Source organism: Phaethon aethereus (genome assembly GCF_964289735.1).
Source record: "Phaethon aethereus genome assembly, chromosome: 6".
Taxonomy (NCBI): domain Eukaryota; kingdom Metazoa; phylum Chordata; class Aves; order Phaethontiformes; family Phaethontidae; genus Phaethon; species Phaethon aethereus.
Genome location: NC_138580.1, coordinates 1768433 through 1787703, shown reverse-complemented (window position 1 = coordinate 1787703; position 19271 = coordinate 1768433). Strand labels below are relative to the sequence as shown.

The following is a 19271-nucleotide window of genomic DNA, read 5'->3' as shown; positions in this document are numbered from 1 at the left end:
TCCTCTCTTTTTTTCTAATAAAGATCTCTCTTAATTTGTTTTTTCTTTGTAATGTTCTTCCTATAATTAAACTGTTCCTGTTGACTGGCATGAAAATGAATTGTGCTAACCTGAAACAAGTATTCCTCAGCCCTTGAAATTTTAAATCAAGTGGCTGTGAATCACTTCAGCAAGAAAAAAAGCTATTTGTTGTATTTATATTTGACAGGTGGAAAACTTTATTAATGATTATGTAGTAAATAGTACTTAAAGAATAATTTGAAAAGCTGTATTTAAATCATTCCATCTCATGGGTTCAGATGAAGTGTGATTAAAATGTAATGTACATTTCTTATATTTGGGAACTATTTAAAATGAACATGACCTGTTAGGGAAGCGCTCTCAGCACTGTTTCACCTGGTATGCTGCTGTTTAAACACGGAGATAAACGGGGCTAGCTGCCTGTGGTTCTCGTCTCCCTGCGTGCTGCGGGCTTGATGTGACTCTGTGCTCCTTGGGGAGATCACTTCGGGAGGGACAGAAATCCATTTTACTAGAAAGTAATGCATCAGGGTGAGGTAGTGTGGCAAGAGTGCAACGGCGTGTAAAGAAAGCTGGGCCGGGAGTGAGTTAAACCAGCAAAGTTACCAGTTGTGATACTGCTGGATTGAAAAGCTGAGGGTTTTTCAGAGCTAAGATAGAAAAGTGTTATGTATAACACTACCTTTAATTAAAACTGGTAGGTTAAAATGTGGCAAAACTTATGAGAGCTTTTTTTTAATTATAAGAAACTTCTTTGTGTACTAGAAAAGACAGTCCAGTGATAAGGACTTTCTTCTGTTTGTTTTCTTTTATAGGCACTTGGAAAGTTATCCAGCGGTTTGGTGCTAAGATAGTGCTTTCTGAGCAGGGCTGAAGCAGAACTCCCAATCTTGATGTGGAATGCAGCTTATAATGGTAAGCATAAGGTTTTAAATACAGTCATCTAACTTACAAATCTGCATTGAGAATAGATATGGAGGCCCTCAAACTTAGCTTTTGTTGACCAAACTTACTGTTGCAGGCAAGAGCCTAAATATGTAGGTGGGTGACTGAAGCATTCTTTTGCAAGGCATTTTTTGGTGGTCGTAAGGTGGTGTTCAAAATTTTTCTGCAAAGCTATTTATTAATTGCTTTTAATGTTCAGAGACCATAGCTAAAGTAGCATTATAAACATGTTATTTGAGGAAAATGAAAATTTCAGTTTTCTTCTTTGTGTTAATGTCTAATGTTAATAGAACAATGAGTATGGATTAGAACTGTCAGTACTGCTTTGTTGTCCTTTTGTATAATCTTTATTAAAATTTGGTACATTGCATGAAAGGGTGATACATTGCATGTGTTTCTAAATGAAGGCAAGTTACATAGACTGTCCATGACGTATGCAAGTCAATAATGGTCGGTATTCATAGAAGGATGGTAGAAGACAAAGTACCTGCATATACGGAAAGGAACAGACACTTTTAAACATCTCCACCCTGCACTTTCCTATACATTTTTCAGTTCAAACTGTGGGTACTTGTTAGCTAATTTAGACATTTTTTTCCTTTGCTTCCAGTGGGATGCTTGTCTTTGCTTCCATGTTGGATTTTGACTGTGGGAGTTTGAGACATCTCAGTGACTGCTGTCTTTCCTCAGCATTTGAGCTACAAACGAAGTAAAGCAATGAGGAGATTTGTCTACTGCAAGGTGGTTCTAGCCACTTCTCTCATGTGGGTGCTTGTGGACGTCTTCTTACTTTTATACTTTAGTGAATGTAATAAATGTGATGACAAGAAAGAGAGGTCTCTGCTACCTGCTCTGAGGGGTAAGTACCAAGTCTAAGCTAATTTTGAAGGTCATAGATTTTTTTTTTTTAAGTATTTGGCATCATGTACGTTTCTCTGTTCTTTCTAAATTATTTTTCCAATTCAAACAGGCAAAATACCAGGATCTGAAGTACTTCGTAGTGCTTTATGGTTTCTGAATTTGTTTCAGTTATTGTAGCGTTTGACCTTTTGCCATAAACAAAGCCTGAGTCTTGTATGTTTTCTTCAGTGAAACTAATACGGAATGTCTCTGATACATGGAATGGAAAACCAAAGTAAACATATTAAGAACCGTTTTTATCACAAGTCATTTGGCCTACAAGAGAATTGATGTTTTATGATTCTTTTTTCATTTATGAAAGATACTTACTTGTAAGCTTGCCTTTTAACTCTTAACTCTGAAACAGTTGTTTTTAAAAGATGCTTAGATTCTCTCTACCATGTGCAAACATTAGCGTTGAGTCTCAAATGCAGATGGATTCTTGTCTCACCCCAAATATTTTTAGCACTGTAATTTACTAAAGGGGAGTTCATGAAAACTGAACCTTGACAGAAGCTACAAGTTTTCAAGTCCTTAATTGATAATTTCCAGAGCAGTTAGAAATTTATGAAATAGAGGTGTGTGTTTTTCCTTGTAAATTAACATCCTATTGTCAAGGAGTTTAGGCTCAGGATATGGAAGAAAGAAGATACTTTGAATCTCTAATAGGATTGAAACGATTAATTATAACTAGTGTAGCCATTTTTGTAACACGTTTACTGTTGAGAATAGACAAAAATTGTGTCTGGGGCTGTTTCTCTCACCATAAATACATGTGTATGTTGAACCACCCATGCTCAGTTTTGTCCACAGGATAAATCATTGTTGTCCTTTTAAAAGCACTTCAGAGTTATGGTTCAGTTGAGTTGGTAACTTTGCAGTAATTCAAAACAAAAATACTGTTCCATGCTGGGTTTGTCACATGGCAGTCCTTACTCAAAATGTGTTTGGAAGGCTTCACTTTGACCTTCCAATCATATAAATAGCAACATGATACTAAAAATAGAAAAAAAAATAGATTGTTTTTCTAAACAAAAAGGATATTGTTTATTGTCGTAACTTTTTTCCTGTGTAATTGAAGTACTGTATCTTTAAAGAAATATTAGGTAAGAATCTGGCATATCATGAATAAAACAACCCATTTTACTTATACTGTCAGCTGCAGAAAATTGATCATAGATTGTTTTTGAAGTATGCATTAGAATTTTCTCAAAACTGATTACATTTTGTGAAATGTCTTTAATTAGTTGCATTTTTTGCTATGTAATTGGATAATTTGTAAAGAAAAATGTAAAATATTAGAATGATATTTTATTTGAACATTAACAACTTTTAAGTCAATCTAGGCTAACACACCCACACCCACACACCCCCCCACCCCCCCACCCCCACCCCCCCCCGCCACCACCACTCAAATTTTAATGAAAATGTCTGGGACTTGCAAGTATGAATTCACCTTCTTGACGCTTTTTTGTCAGCACAATATTATGCAATAATGGACTTGTATTTTGAAGTACTCTATTGCTTTTGACTACTTGAAATTACTTCTTTTTTTTTTTTTTTTTTTTACATTCAACTTACTTAATTCTATGTGTTGTGCCTGTTACAAAGAGATGATGTTTGTGGACAGAAATTCTAAAAGCAGCAAAGCTGCTTCTTGCTCTCAGTTTTGAGAAACAGATTATATTGAATATATAACACTGTTTCTACTTTAAAGCCTGGTAAAAGAAATATTAAGTCTGTTACCATACTATGCATATTCTACCTGATCCCAGAAGAATATTTGATTATAATACTTTTTACAAAATTATGAAAGCGTATGTAATGTTTGGGGACACTAGCACAGTTTTATTGGAAATGGATTGCATGTCTTTTTTGTGAGATTACTGAAATTCTAGAAGGCTTCTGTCATAAAGAAACGTAACAAGAAAAAGCAGAGTTAATCTACTTTATCCTTAAGCTTTTTACTGGTTGTTTAAAAAGGCAGGGGGGCGGGGGGGAAGCCAATACTGCAGAGTTTAAAAACATGTCTTTCACTGATACCTCTACTCTGCTTGGTGGCATGGAGTTAAATTACAATTCCAGTAAATAAGAATGCCTGAACATTCTCATTTAAAAGATTTTGCTTTTAGGAGAACACTGTTTAGTAGATGAGGGCTGTTAATTCACTAAATAAAGGCTTGCATAAATAATTGCAACAAAACTACTTTTTCTCATTGACAGTTACACTTGAAGGTTTGGTAACTTAGGATGTAGTTTGTGTTAGTTCTACAAATCTGTGGATATACTATACTATAGACTGTTCCAAATAAGCCTATGTGTTCTTGAGTGAAACTTCTGTTCCCCCAGTTCACTAAATTCAAAGTTAATTTGTCTGACTTTTGGGTTTTTCCAATGTCCTAAATATTTCTTGTTAGATTAGATAGCCATATGTATTGCCATGTTAGTATGCGTATTTGAAAATTAAAAAAAAAAAAAAAATCCAGAGTAATTTTTTTGATACAGAGATTTAGCAAAATGTCTTCATTTATTTCTGCTGAAACTATGTGTGTTCTGGTGGAGTAATTAGAAATTTTTTTTTTAAACTTCTGTAGCTTCCAATCTAGCAGACTACTAAAACCTCTTTACAGTAAGTGCCATGAGCTATTACGATGGAAATGAAGTGTAGTGCTGCTTTTCTGCTATAAAGTACCTGCATGGGTACCATCACCTTTGTCTTATTAATAGCGCATTTGTCAGTCTCTGAATACCCCTAATTGAGAATGCAGGTTATCTGTAAACATAAAAGGCAACATAATTACAGTATTTCTACTAGGATATTAAAAAAGACACAAGAAGAATCAATATACTAATCGAAATCTAAATGGGACATGGTAATCCAGTATTTGAAGTCACTTAATCCCTATCCCTTGTCATTAATTAGAGAGGAAAGATTCTGCTTATGCAGAATGGTGTGATTAGGGGTGAAAGAGGTAAACTTTCCATGCCTTTTTCAGTCATAATTATTGCATTCTAAATGATTTATAAAGACAGCTTTACAATAGATGTTGAATTGTAAGCAGTGACAGTCCATAGACTGGAACACAGCTGTCAGAAACCCCCCTCTGATGTCTCACTGTACATCTTAAGTGTACCAGTGACAAGTACAAAAGCTGAGTGTTATAAAAATGAGCTGTCACTGAGCTGGGTTAGTGGTATTGCTTAACAACTTGCAATAGTTATCCTCATCAACCCCGAACTGGCTTTCAGTCAAGTCATCTTCACTTGCATCTATTTTTGTGCCACTATTGAAAGAAACAGCACTTATTTCTTAAACTTACGTCCTACTTTGGAAGAAAATTAATGTTGGACAGCCTTTCAGCTATCTCTGTTTATCAGTGGCACGTGCAGAAGCTGAAAACATCCTATCAGTAGGTCAGCAGTTCTGCTTCCCCTTCATGTCAGGTCCCCAGCCAGAGGGCTCAGTTGTCATTGCTGCTTTCTCCTGATGTTTTAGTGTAGGTGTTCGAACATACCTTGGGGTGCCTAATGCAGTATTGTTTGGGCAACGTTGCCTGATAAATCTTGAGGAGGTGGCAGAAGAGTAAGTTCCGAGGACATGCATCAAACAGACTATTGGGAAGCTCTTTCAAGAGCAATCAATATCACAGAAACAGGATTGTAGTCCCTTCCTGTTCTCAGAGGCTCCTTGCATCCTGCAACAAGCTGCACAAAAGCATAGAGATTTCCCTGGGAACTCAGGTTTCATCTTGAATTTCAGGAGGTTTAAGGTAGGTCTGACCTATGCCTGAACCATTTCAGAGAGCTCTGAGAGGTATGGATTTTATGAATAGCATTACATGAAGTAGAAGCTGGGTCTGGCTTCTCCCTGAATGGAAATAAAATGCATATTGTGTAGTGAAAAGGGGATGGGGCAGCACTTAGCAGTGCTCCTGATAGGAGAGAGCAGTCTGGGGAGAGGGTCCTCCTCTCTTTTCCTTGCTGTCTCTATGTCCCTTCCCACTAAAGCAGGAGCCAAGGCTGACTTACGGATTTAAAACATCGAGAGCCAAGATGCACCAATCAGTAGTTTGCTTAGACCGGGCTTTGAAGAGAAGAAACAAGTTGGCAAGTCAAAAAAAAAAAAAAAAAAAAAAAAAAGCAGCCAGACATCCGTAATGTTTAGTGTATAGAGTATGTGCATGATGAACGTGGCACCAAGTAAACTGATGGGAGGTACAGCATAGCCATCGCTTAGTTTCTGAACTTCATGAGTATTCATGATGTATCGTATTGCCTCTTGAAAGGACCCTTGCTGCAACCTGAGCTGGCCGTGGATTCAGCATCACACAGGAGAAAATAATGCTTGGTTTGTCAGATGTCCCACTCATCTTGGGCTCTTCTGCTCTATGTTGGTGCAGTATGTATTTCTTGTTTGGCTTCCAGCTAAGAATTGTACAGCTCGGTCATGTTCAGTGCTAGTGTTAATGACAACCCTGTTTCAAATCTTCTCAAGGACCAGTCCGTTTCTTTTGGAAAAGCTGGTTCTCAAGGTCTGTGTGTGGCACTCCATCTAGTCTTGTTCAGAGTAGGTGGGAGTGAATGGGCAAAATGACAGAGAGGTGGAAAGGTAGCTGCCCAAGGAAGGGATTGCAAAGGCAATCTTTCTCATCATGTGGACTAATCGTGTTCAATCTAATATTCCTAGCAGGTGGTTCTTCTGAAATGCACAATACTTGCAACTGGCAGGACAGGATGCTTTCAGGTCTGCTGGAAGAAACAGTCTTATTTTTATTAAAAGCGGAAGTCTTTTTCTGTGCACAAACTAGAAGTTGGTTTACTCAGCACAATGAGCTTGCAGTGAGAGAGATGTTTAAACCAGACTGGAACGCTCTTAAATTCCAAGCTGCGAGATTAAAAGGGATCTTGTGAAGAAGGTGTGATATGCAAAAGCTGAAGCCATGGTCCTCTTGCGGGGCGGGGGGTGGAAAAAGTTTCATCTTCCTCTGGACTACTTCTGTTGTCTTCCAGCGATTTAGTGATTATAGATACATTCTTATCAACTCTGGAAGTCTTATTCTCTGAACACACAAATGAAGTGCTTTTGAACAAATACTCAGCGTGTAATCCTAAAAAGCTGAGAAGGGTTTTACATCTTGGAACAAATCCATAAATGTATATTACTGAAGCTATGGATGTTTGCCTACGTACATCGTAATAAAGCCAGTGGCCACCAAGGACCTCATAACATGTCTAATAAGATGGCCTAAACATTGCAAGGCCAGCACTTTTTGGAAGAAGACGCGAGTGTCTGCAGGTGACCGGTGAGAACCTCTCAGCAGAGCCGTCTGTCCCAGAAGACCCAACTTCTCATCCGCGTCCCACTGGCATGCGGATGTGGGCTACTGTCCGAGAAACGGCACCTGCTGGCTTTTGCTGCTCTATTAAAAAAATTGCAGACCATTTCTAAGCCAAGGCAATTTGACAGCCTGGCGTCTTATCAGTTGAGCTTTATTTTAATTTGCTACTGATTAGGGTAATTCTGAATGCCCACAAGACCTCTGACGGTTACTGTGAACCAAACCAAGACCATCATCCCTTTGGGTTAGGTGCTGTGAGGAGACTAAAAGTTCACCATCCTGGTGGGAAGCCGGGGTAGGGGCCAGGCGGTGCGTGTCGGCACAGCGGTGCTGGCCACAGCTGCAGCTTCCCCTCCTTTCGACGGGAACTTCACGAGAGGAACGTAGCTCTGAAAAATGGAAAGACCGCCTCTCTTTTGATCTGTTTGGCTATATGAGTGGCCTTCCATCCGCAATCTCAAGTATTGTTAGAGAATTGTATCATCCCCCAAGTTTCTGCCACGCCAGGAGGGTGGTTTATTGCGCCTGGTGCAGCAGTTGGGAGAGGGAGGATTTAATTAATCTTTAGGCATCTTGTCAGGAAGAACATGTCCTGGAGTCAGCAAGGTCTTTTTGTGCGTTTGTTTTAGTGTATGTCCTTCATTCATGGTTAAGGAATTTGAAATGGAGAAGGACATTACTGCAGAAAAACCTCTAATTTTTAATTTGAAATTCAAATATATTAGTTAAATTTAGTGTTTTCTGTTTGGAAAGCTGTCTTTGAAGACAGTTGTTGGCAGTTTTCGGTTCAGATTAAGAGTAAAATATATAGTGAGCTTGAGGGAAGTAAAATGTTGCTGTCTAAATTATAAAATGGGGAGCATGTGCTGTGGTTGAAATAGTAATTGTAAAGAAAGTGATTAAAATGAGTGTGTATGAGTAATGAAATTGTGATTTTGAGTGCTTGTCTTTGCAATGTGAATAATGCTTTTAATGTGGCTTTGTAATTTCAGTGTACCTTTTAGTTTTTCATGAAGTGGTAACAAATCTTTAATATTATTTTGGTGTCTAATGCTTTTATGCAGAATTTTGTTTCTGTGTTGTTAACTATGTTCTCGAGTGCTACAAAAAGGATTTGTCATAAAATCTGTAGAAATTACTAAAATGCTATTTTGAAGAAAACTCAGTAGAAGAGGATGGTTCGTTTATTCAAATCCTGTAATGTATGTATGTATTTTTTTAAAGATAAAAGGCCTGTGGTTTATGATCGTATAAAGCAAGTGAATGAAACATTTGGATGCTGTAATAAAAGTTTGGGGTTATGGCCAAGTTTTACAAAATAAGGCATTCATTTTGGTAGTTTCCATAGTAACGTGTTTATCTGTCAGATTACTGTATGCATTGGACTGTCTGCAATAACAATTGTAGCAAATATTTTTAATAGCATACCATAAAGATTTAATAGATGGATGGCTGAGTGTGTACATTGCACTGAAATCTTGTCACAAATTTGTTGACAAATAAAATTTGAAGTGCTGATTTGGATATTGTGACAACACATTAAGTTTATTTATAGATCTTCATCACCCAGTTCAAGAAAAAAGCATTCTGAAGCTTAAGGGAAAACTAGCATAGCAGACATTTTTTTCCTGACTGCAAACTTAAAAAAAAAAAAAAAAAAAGTAATAAATAGAGACTGTCTTACTGAGAGATGCGGTGCTCACTGGTTTGCGAATGTACAAGCTCCATCCAGAAAATGTCATGTTTGGTAGCACACTATGGACTCCCTTTTGAGGATGAATTGACAGATTACTTCTTTCTGTAGCGATATTGTTCCATAACTTCCCGTTAACTTTTATTCTTTGATATTTTAAATGCTAGACGTTAGAAGAATGACTGCCAGCCTGTTTTGGCAGAATGAAGAACTTGTTTGTTATGGAATGGTTCTTGGTAAATAAGTATCTTTGAAACTATGATTTGTGTCTCCTGGAAATGGTGTTTCTGTTATACTGTACGTACATAGTCTGTCTCTATGGCTGTGGGTATTGCATGAAGCAAGTGAAAATGTTGGCAGATACTAAATAACCATTCCTATCCTTTGAAGAAGGGTAAAAAAACCAAAAACCAACACAAAACAAACCACCCTCAAAGCCCAGTAAGTATCTCTTAGTAATTTCTGTGCTCCTGAAAAACAAATAACCAGCCACATGGTCTGGAATTCCTCATTTTTCCACCACCAGAAGTTTCTGGCTGCTCCCCCAGCTCTGCAGGTCCCTTGGCCACGGCATGAGATTGGTGATTCCCAAGCTTGCTCCGTGCCAGGTAGATGGTTGTGGTTGCGATGTTGGAGGCTGGTTATGCTTCCCATCGTACTGCTTTGGGGAAAAGACCAGCAGTATTAGAAGAGAGAGGAGCATGTATTTCTCAGTGCCGTAACCAGGAAACAGCTCCTGCTTCTGGCACTGAGAAACAGACTCATCCTCAAGGGATCCAGTTTAAAAAACAAAACCACAAAACCCAGAAAACAACAACCACCACCATTTTTGTGTTGCTTTCCTAATTACATTTATCTCAAAGTTTATTGTTGAAGGTATTTAACCTAACAAATATTTAATTAAAATATCTGAATAATGATTTGAGTGAACTTGCATAGTGTATATATATTGTGTATATATGTATCATACGCTATACACAGTATCACATGCATATACTTACAGTGCACATGCTTAAGCTATAGAAATTGCTTAAGCCGAAAGTCTAGTGAAGATCCTGCCCCCTCATTCATCCTTTCTTCTCTCCCACCCAATAAGAGGTTCTGTATGGCTAGAAAGGTTTATGATTTTTTTTTTCATTGCTTTTATACTGCCTAAGAATTTAGTGTAACAACAAAAGATTTGTCGAGGGGCAAAAATTGTTGTTGCTTATGTATGCGGTGTTTTGAAATATTGTTAGTAGTTCTGTGGTTAAAATGAAGTAAAACCTGTGATACATTTCCAAATAACAGGAAAATCTGTTGGTCAAAGACTGGTAGAAATGAACAATATTACCTTTATTATACTTTGCTGACATTCATAATACCTTCCTTATCTTCAGCATTTATCTGTCTAAACAAGTGTTGTGTTAGAAACCAGGATGAAAGTCTTAGGGATCCTATGAAGGAAAACCTTTTGATTTACAAGCGTGAAGCATACTGTGCTTGTTCTAATAAGCAGATACAATTAAAAAATGCAGGTTACAGTAAGAAACTGTATTTCAGCATTTTTTTATATCACACGGTCCTGCTGGAATATCTTGACTGTGTCCAGTCTTCCAAGCTGAATTGTGATATCAGTTTCAGTGCACAAATATCTAGCAGAATTGTTCGGTGGATATTGGAAACTGCACTCTTACCTTGTTGACAGTAAACATAGAAATACTGGAAGGCGTCAGAAGTACTTTCCATCTGTAGTAGCTGACAGAAAAATGACACGGTACTGACAAAATTGAGGTGATGTTCTCCCTTGCTGCCAAAAGTTGGATAACTCTTTAGAGTAGTATGTGGTAGACCTGCATTTTAAAGCTATCTAGAAACTTGGCAGTTGTCAGTCCTTGGATTATTTGTTGAAATGTGATTTTTTTTTTTTTTTTTTTCCCCCCTCTGATACATTAAGGTTTATATAATGATTCTTTTTAGCTTTTTGGTTGATGTTTTCGCAGTAAATTGTTGGTGTAAAAAGCTTACATAGGTCTATCCTGTATCTGAAAGGTATGAATAAAACATTGTTAATTTTATATAAAATTTCAGATTTTAAGTGAGAAGGGTATAAACTGTTGGGTTTTTTGGCTTGTTTATTATTGCTTTTTCTCTTGAATATTCCACACTGTTTTGAAGTACAAAACCTGTATCACATTGGCAATATTATCCCTGGTTTCCAAGTACTTTAGAGCTGTCCTCATAAAGCCTCTTTAGACTTTTCCAAGTGGCAGGTGCCCTGGGTAGAAGAGGACTGGCCTAGCTCATCTGAACTTCGTTAGCGGGTATAGCTTATCAGGTTGTACTGTTTCTTATTCCTTTAAATTTATTTCACTGTTGTTCTGTGTTTTCATGGTTTTGTTTCATTCCTTCATCTTGGCACCAGGCATGTTTGTCGAGGCAGAGCTCATGAATGAAGTATAGGCATAGACATGTCCTGCTCTTTGGGCCCGCATATATTTAATAAATGTATGTATTTTCCTGGTAACAGCTTAAATTTTTATGTCTAATAGTACAAGAGAAAAATAGTTTTCATGTAAATTGGAGACAATTTGCTTACTCTGATGGACTGGTAAACATTAGTTCTTTTAATGATGGGAAGTATAATATAACATCTTAAGTACAAAACCAGGAACCTGTAAAGGGTTGAAAATACCGGAAGGGAAACTATCTAACTGCTAGTTGAATGTGCCAGATAGGCAGGAAAATGTATCATGATTTCTAGAAATAGATACTTTGCACTTCACAATTTTTGGGACAGTTTAAAATGATGACCGTTGTGATGACACGGTGTACACGTGTGCATGTGTGCAGTATAGGAGTGGTTTGAGTTCGCATTATAACTAATACTTTTCTCAGTAAGTTATTCTGATAGCAAGATATGTAAATTGTTTGTCTTGCAAGAGAGAAGAAAGAAGCCAGTATTTTAGCTGTTTTGAGAAACTTCAAGTCATTGTTATCAGGATTAACAGAAACCCAGAATTTTAGACCACCTGCTTTCCTTTGGCAATGGCAGAATACGCTTTCCAGCTGCTTTGAAGGTTTTTAGGTTTTCTGTTTTACCTTTTATGTTCAATGGATGAATCACAAGATTACTGGAAAGTCTTCTCATCTTCTCAAGCACTATCTTTTTGTTTGTTTGTTTTTTTGTTTTTACAAAGTGCCTGTCACCTTTTAGACCTACTTGCTTGCAAAAATTATTGCCAATCAATACCTCAGGAGAAAATAGTTTTATGAAAACTCGGGATTCATGAAAACCTCATGTACTTCTATCATCAGAAGAAGGTTTATAATGGGTATTGTCTAAAAATTATGACTCCTTTCTTGTTATTGACACCACACTTCCAGACCGTGAATGAAGCTTCATTGATTTCAGGAAAGCTCTGCAAATAGTGTCTGTGTACACAAGTCTGTTTGCAGGGATTGAGCCTTAAAAATGTGAAGCTCAGACCGCCATCAGCTCTTCTTAATCCAATTTTAAATAATCTTTAAATTGTTCTACAAGTTACACAGTATATTTGAGTCTCTTACTGTTTGAAACTTCAGCGCAGCAGAGTAGTTTTTCATCTCGAATGAGTTCTGTATAGGTTTTAAGAAATACAACAAGACACTGGAGAAATCAGGATTACTGAGAAGACATACAGAATAATAAGTGATACCGCAAGTGAGGTGGTCATATGCCGCAACTTTTCTATTTGGCGAGGGAAGAGAAGTGGATTTTATGCTAGCTTTCAGGCACCGTTTTTATGACTGCTGCTGGTTGTTTTTTTTCTGAAGCAGGATGATAAGGGAATTTGGGGGAAGCTTTGGAAATAAATAGTAATTGGTTTTATCACTAAGAAATAGTTCTAAATTGCGTTTGTCAGTATTAGTACAGTATAGAATTTGAATAATAATTAGAAATCATAATATCTATCGTAAAGCCATTATTGTTCATGTATCTGAATGCCATCCTTTGAGACTTTTTTGGGTAGATGTCATGCAGAATATTTGTGTGTGCTGTAATGGAAGTTTTTAGCTACAGACATTCTCCAGGGCCTTGATTGCCAAATCTGACAAGCTAAAGTGAGCATTCATTTGCATAATAAAGACTGAAGAAGCAGAGTGAAATTCATTCCAATGTCATCCTTCTTGTCCTTGGGATTCTACTCTGTATTCAAACAAACAAACAAAAACTAAAACAGGTTCTCACCATCCAGTTGCCATGCAGAAAAATGTGTTCATACGAGTGAGATTAATAATACCATCTGGTATTTTGTGCCTTTTGTGATCTGCCAGCTACTATGGCAGAAGAGTGTCGTTTATCTTTAGTATTTGGCTCAAAAGGGCATACCACTTAATCAGAAAGGAACTAGGAGGCATTTCAAAGCTAAGTCATAGGGCACTGGTATAACAGTGCATTAGAGAGAATTTCTGCATCAAAGTGGTATGACTTTTGACACCTCCATATTGAGTTTTATTCTAAATAGCTAAAAGCTTTTCTGAGGCCAAACAGCAAAATAAAATATGTAAAAAATCAGTTAATTAGTTTATTCAAGTGGTTTAAATAATTATCTGCAGATGTACAGAAAAGTATTTTGTTTTTCATTGATTCATATACACATACACAGAACTGTTAATACTCAGGAAACCCCAGTTCATGCCTTAAAGTCTTTTTGCACATTGTCGATTAGATTTGTGGATTTTTTTTTTTCCTTTTGAAAAAGTAGAGTGCATTAGCAGGATGTTGCACTCTGCTTTCAGTGTGATCCCACAGCTGTGAAGGTTTATATTCTTTCCTTTTTTAACCCCTCACATTAAGGGGATCGGTGGGTGCAGGCTGAACATGAGTTCATTTATGCATGCTCAGAGGAGCTGCTGTCATTAATTAGAACTGCAGTATTGGTCTCTTTTGTAACTGTCTTTCTTGAGTTGTCTGAAACTTTTTTTGCTATAAATATTGGCTGGTTTTAATTAAAGCATGATACAATCCTATGATTTTTTCATGTGGAAATTCATCTTTTTGCATTGTATTGTATGACTTTATTGTTTGGGCTTTGTTAAATGCTTCCAGTTTACTTCTAAGTTTAACTCCTAAAGTTCTCAATTTTCTGCCCCTATAATGTTGAGCTTGCTTTCTCTTCCTTTTCCTTTTTTTTTATAAATTCTTATGCAAGAAATTGAATTTTTGTTGCAACAGGCTCTGTTCCCATCTGACGCAGTGCAGTTCCACCTCTCCCTCTGTGCTTGAGGCGCTGCAAGTTCACGTCTGCGCTGGGCCTATTTGAATCTTGGTGGCAGGATCCAGCCCTGCTGTCAGGGTGCCTGGTGTTAGCTGTGACAGAAATAGCCCTGTCCTCCCTCGAGTCACCATTAATTACACACTCCGTAGCAGATCTATGTGTGAAAAAATCTGTAGCAGTGCTTTGGAAACGGAAGCATTTTGGCAGAGTAAGCGACAACTGAAGGCATGCTCTAGACCCTTGCAGAAGTCATTTTCCAAAGAGCAGCACTGTACGCTCCTTCTGTGCGCGCGTTCCTGTGCGCGGCGCGTCTGCTGTTCCTTGTGTCTGCGTTACTGCTTTCGCTAATCCTCGCCACGCTGACAGAGATCTCGCGTTGCTGCAGAGTCCTCTTTCACGAAGAGAAGGTGGTATCCACTTTAAAGTTTACAAAGATTTGACCAGCAAAGAAACCTTTTAAGAGGAATTACAATATAAACCTGGTAGGTAAGTCTAGTACAAATGTGCAAATTAAGCAATATAAATCAATTATAAGTAAAGCTTTGCTCATAGTCTTGTGGGAATAAGTATAATGCTGATCTCTAATTCACAACTTTTTCCCCTTTTTGATAAGTTTTTGTCAATCAGTACTAGTGTGTTAAATTTCTTTACACATTAAGCTAGCACTTCCTCTCTTCCATGAGAGGCAGGAATTTGTAGAAAGCTGTCCATGTGCTGCCTGAAACTGGTGGAATTATTCCTGGAAAAATTTGGCTTGGCTTTGCAGTAATTTCCTTTTCTGTGGTTTGCACAGCTTGCTCTTAAATGTTAGATAATTTTAAATATAATCATCTAGAGAATATTTTTATATGCAGAATGCCTCCTTGTACACTTTGACTACAGCACTATAAGACACGCACACACAAAAAATCTGAAAAATGTTATGCTAATTTAAACAGCAGCTTGTCAAATTACTCTGCAAACCTGCAATGGTCAGCAGCAAATTTTGATATACTATTTTGCTATAGTATGTTACAGAATGTTTCAAAGTAGGAAAGACTAGTGTGTCGTTAAAGGATGTCTATTTTATTTTGTAGGGGAGCATTCTACTTCCAGAAATGTAAAGTTACATTGATGCTTAGCATCTGTTTTCCTCTATTCAAACAGAATTTCTAACATGTTTTGGCATTGGGCAGTGATTAAATAGTTGAAAATCTGCATCGAGTTCTTACTTTTTTCCATAACTAATTAAAAGTTGTTTGTAAATATTTGCCAAGCAGAATTAGACAGATGCGTGCAAAGAACTTTCTTTGTCGTTTAGACTCTCAGTATTAAAACTGTTGGAATTTTTTTTTTTTTTCTTCAGGAAGAGCATATAAAAAGTTACTGAGTCTCCTGAGACTTTCATTCGTGAGACACCAACACATAAAGTAATTGCTCCGATTGACATGAAGTCGATTCCTTTTCTGTAACTTACGGAGCAAGTCGGCCTAGCGGAGGCAGAAGGGACAGCCCTTCGGTTCAGGCTGCTTTGTGGGGAAGCACAGCTTCTCCGGGGATGCTGGAGCACGCGGCTGGTGCCCCCTTGTAAACCCCAAGGAGAGCGCCCATGCGTAGCACTGGCACACGTGGAGAAGCGGGTCAAGTTTTGTAAGGAGTTGTTACTCTAATTTACACTATCGTTCCTCTCATGTAAGGTTGGAAATACATTTTGGAGGGGCACTTTGCTGCTGCTGTCCCATCCTCCCGTAACCCATGAGTGATAGTTTTATGCAATTGAAGTGAAATGTATTGCAAACTTTTCGAAGGGTCTGTTTGTTAATATTTCTTGGATTCAAAGAACTGCTGCTAAGTCAGTGTTTTGAGCTTAATAGGGTTTGGGGTATTTTCATTTTAGTGAATAAATTTGAACTGGAGCTGAATGTGTTGAGTTTTGGTTTTTTCCTATTGCAAAACAAAGTAGATTAAATCTCTAACCTCTAATGCAGTTTTGTTGGAATTTCACATCCCTTTGTAAGTGGATTGTCTTATAGTGTTTTTTTTTAATTAATTATTTTAACTGGGCACTTAAAACATTAAGACATGAACATGTGTACAGTTTGTATAAAAACTACAATAGTACAAAGGCAGCATCAGATTTATATTGCATTATTTTTTTAATACACCGAAAGTAATGATAAGGCTTGATATTCCCCCCCCCCCCCCTTCTCTCTTTCACAGTTTTAGGCAAAACAGATCACTTTTGTATGGCGATTCTAGCTTGTTTAGATTTTCCTAGGGATATGGCAAACATAGGCCTATTTCACAGAGTGCTTATTATGAAACACATTGGGTGCACCATTTAGGAGTATTATGCCATTATCATGCAGTGAGTTCTTCATGATTTGGTCCTTTAAAATCCAAAATCCCACTTTGTCCTAAAGTGGAATTAGCTGGGATATAAAGATCCTTTTGTGTGCAGGACACCACATTAATTTGCACAGGCTTGTAATGGGGAAATACACATATAGAGCGTTTTGCTTGTGTTCTTTACTGGTTTATTTTACCATGCTTTGATTCAGTTTGTTCAACTCCTTTAATTAGCTGCACCAAGTCATGCCTTGCATAAAATAAGTAAAATACCTGACCGCTAGCGCATCAGCTAGCATTGAGAAGTGCCGTGGCCCTATTACTCTGCAAGGATAATTGAGAGTTGGCATTATTACACCCGGCTTGCCTTTAGTCATCGTGCGAGGACTCCAGCAAGAGCATCTGGCTTCCATGGCAATTCGTCAGTAAGCGCTTTGAGGCAGGAGGACTAAGCTTGCTCAGGAGCTACGAGCTGACGGTTACTACCCCCAGGTATTCCCTGAGGAGCCAGGTACTCACTGAGAACCGTCTTTTAAAGTTGTTTGGAAGTAGGTCAGGTTTTACTCTGGGTATATACTCGTGTATATACTCATGTGAGCTCTCTAGTAGATGAGGGAAATGAAGGAATTTATGGGGGCAAAATATTGAGAATATTTATGAAAAGTAAGGTGTGCTTAAAGATAGTAATGAATTAAATTAATCCAGTTTATTTACAGTGGATGGCTCTTCTTTGTGTGGTGATTTCAAGGTGTTGGTAGGAATTGCCTGTCTTCACAGAATTGCAATTTTTCAGTGCACTTAACTTTGGAAATCCATGGGATGCTGCTTCTTAGATTTGCCAATTTGGTGTTTATTTTATAGTAGATTTTTATTTAGTAAACAGCACTTTCCAACAATGTAGCCTTTAATCTCAAGCTCTCAAGTGCTTTATACTTAACATTACGGGACCGCCATGGAGGTGGTGCTGTCTTGGCAAAAATGATTAAACTGTGTTTTGTCTGAGTTTGTATTGCAGAGCCAGGCAGGAGGTCAGATTCTGTGCTTGGGGATAGGTCTTGGCTCCACTGAGGCTGAGACGGGCAACATTTAAATAAAACCCCAAAACCATGAAAAAAACCCACCAACCACCCGCCAAAAAAGCAACCAAGATGCAACCCAAAAACATGTAGACCTCCATAATATGACATCCTGCGTAATTATTCTAGTGAGTTCAGCTCTAACTATCATGGGCTCTTGTGCTGGGATAATCCTGCACTCCAGAATTGGAGTTGAATTACAAGAACAATATTCCTTGTGTAATGTTGGTATCTGAAAACCAAATAAAACTTCAATCATAAAAGACTTTCTCCATTAAGCGATAAGAGCCCTTTGTAATAAAACCTTGTCAGTCTTTCATGGTTTAGGAATAAATTAACCATGTTAAATTCTCTTGTTTTAGACTTTATATAGCAGCAATCTCCCTTATTTGCTACTCCAGTGGAAATCATAAGTTTAAATACGGTGTATCGGGACTTAGTGCTAGCGGGTTCAGCAGTTGGTTCCACTTTTGATAGTCTTAAAATTTAACTGAGTTAAATTATCCTATTTTAACCTTCATAAAATGTCAATTTGCCTCATTTTGCTACTCAGTGGAAGTCATAATGCTGAGCCGAATGTGCCATGGCTCTGCTACGGGCAGATGTAGCGGTTGGTACGCGTGTGCTGGCGATCTTGAGTAGCTTTGTAATCTGCTCAAAGAGCTAGTGGGTGTTCTTGTGGTGCTTGTGGCTTCTTTGGTCATCGGCATCACGGTGGAGTCGGGTGGTTCCTCCCCGTTGGGGCACGCGTGTTCTGGGCGTGCTCAGTGCGACACGTTGCTCTCCCCGGACCGATGTTAGCTGTGGGGTGCGCCAGGTTAAGGTGTTGGAGTTGTCTTCTTGAATGGGAAATGTAAAAATAGCTGCATTGAGCAAATTTGGGGTAGGAAGAGGCTTTTGTTGGCGCTTTTTTTTTGTTATTTTGACTACTCAAAGATCTGTTTCTGTCTTATCAGTGATACAGATCTTCAACTTCTAAATGTTTCATTCAAGCATTTAATTTAATTTCCTCAAGGATACTGTGTCTGATGGCATTCATTATTTAGGCATTTCTATAGTCCTGAGTGTTAGGTACTTTAATCCTTATTATATGACATGGCAAGACAATGAAATTGAAATATATGCTGTGTAAAAAGCATTTATATTTATATATTATATTTGCTATCCTTCAAGAATCCCGTAGTTCTTTTGTTTTCAGAATGAGTAATTAGGTTGCTCTGTTGCGGATGCTGAGCTGGAACAGTTCATTTTCCTTATCCACCCCACTGAGGCAGAGGAGGCGAGTGCTGGAGGCATTTGTATACATCTAAAAATAAAGCAGAGGGATAAGTTTTGTGTGGTTGGATTTTTAAATTTTTTCTTTTTCCTTTCATTTGAGTGGTTGGAGTATTTTGGTTTTTTTTCTGTATGTTGACAATTGCTAGGAAGCTTGAGTCTACCTGTAGATAAATTTTTTCTTATCCAAAATGCACATAGTTTTTCTTACATGCTACTTGCTGCTTTGTTGCAGTTTTGAAGATGCTAGTGTTAAAGGAAAGCATTATGCTGTCTTTACAATGGGGATTTCTTAAGCTGTCTTTTAACTGCTGGTTATGCCATCTTTAATTAAATGGTTATGCTTGAAATAATTTTCTTTTGGGAACGTTTGTTACTTTCTGTAGATACAGAAGTTGCTGTGATATTCTGAGGGTGTACTTAGAAAAAGAGGGGGTGGGAAAAATGAAGCCAG

At 37.8% G+C, this 19271-nt stretch overlaps 1 protein-coding gene across 3 annotated transcripts in view; it reads left to right on the top strand.

Moving 5' to 3' along the window:
* Positions 1–1421: 1421 nt before the first annotated feature.
* The window catches only part of GALNT13 (polypeptide N-acetylgalactosaminyltransferase 13), a gene marked incomplete at its 3' end in the record, with an annotated part of 135036 nt that continues 117186 nt past the window's right edge, over positions 1422–19271 (top strand). For all 3 annotated transcript variants that reach the window (XM_082001646.1, XM_082001645.1, XM_082001644.1), the window contains exon 1: positions 1422–1825. In XM_082001646.1, coding sequence (XP_081857772.1) covers positions 1684–1825 — 142 coding nt within the window. In that variant the 5' untranslated portion in view covers positions 1422–1683. The remainder of the gene's footprint in view (positions 1826–19271) is intronic.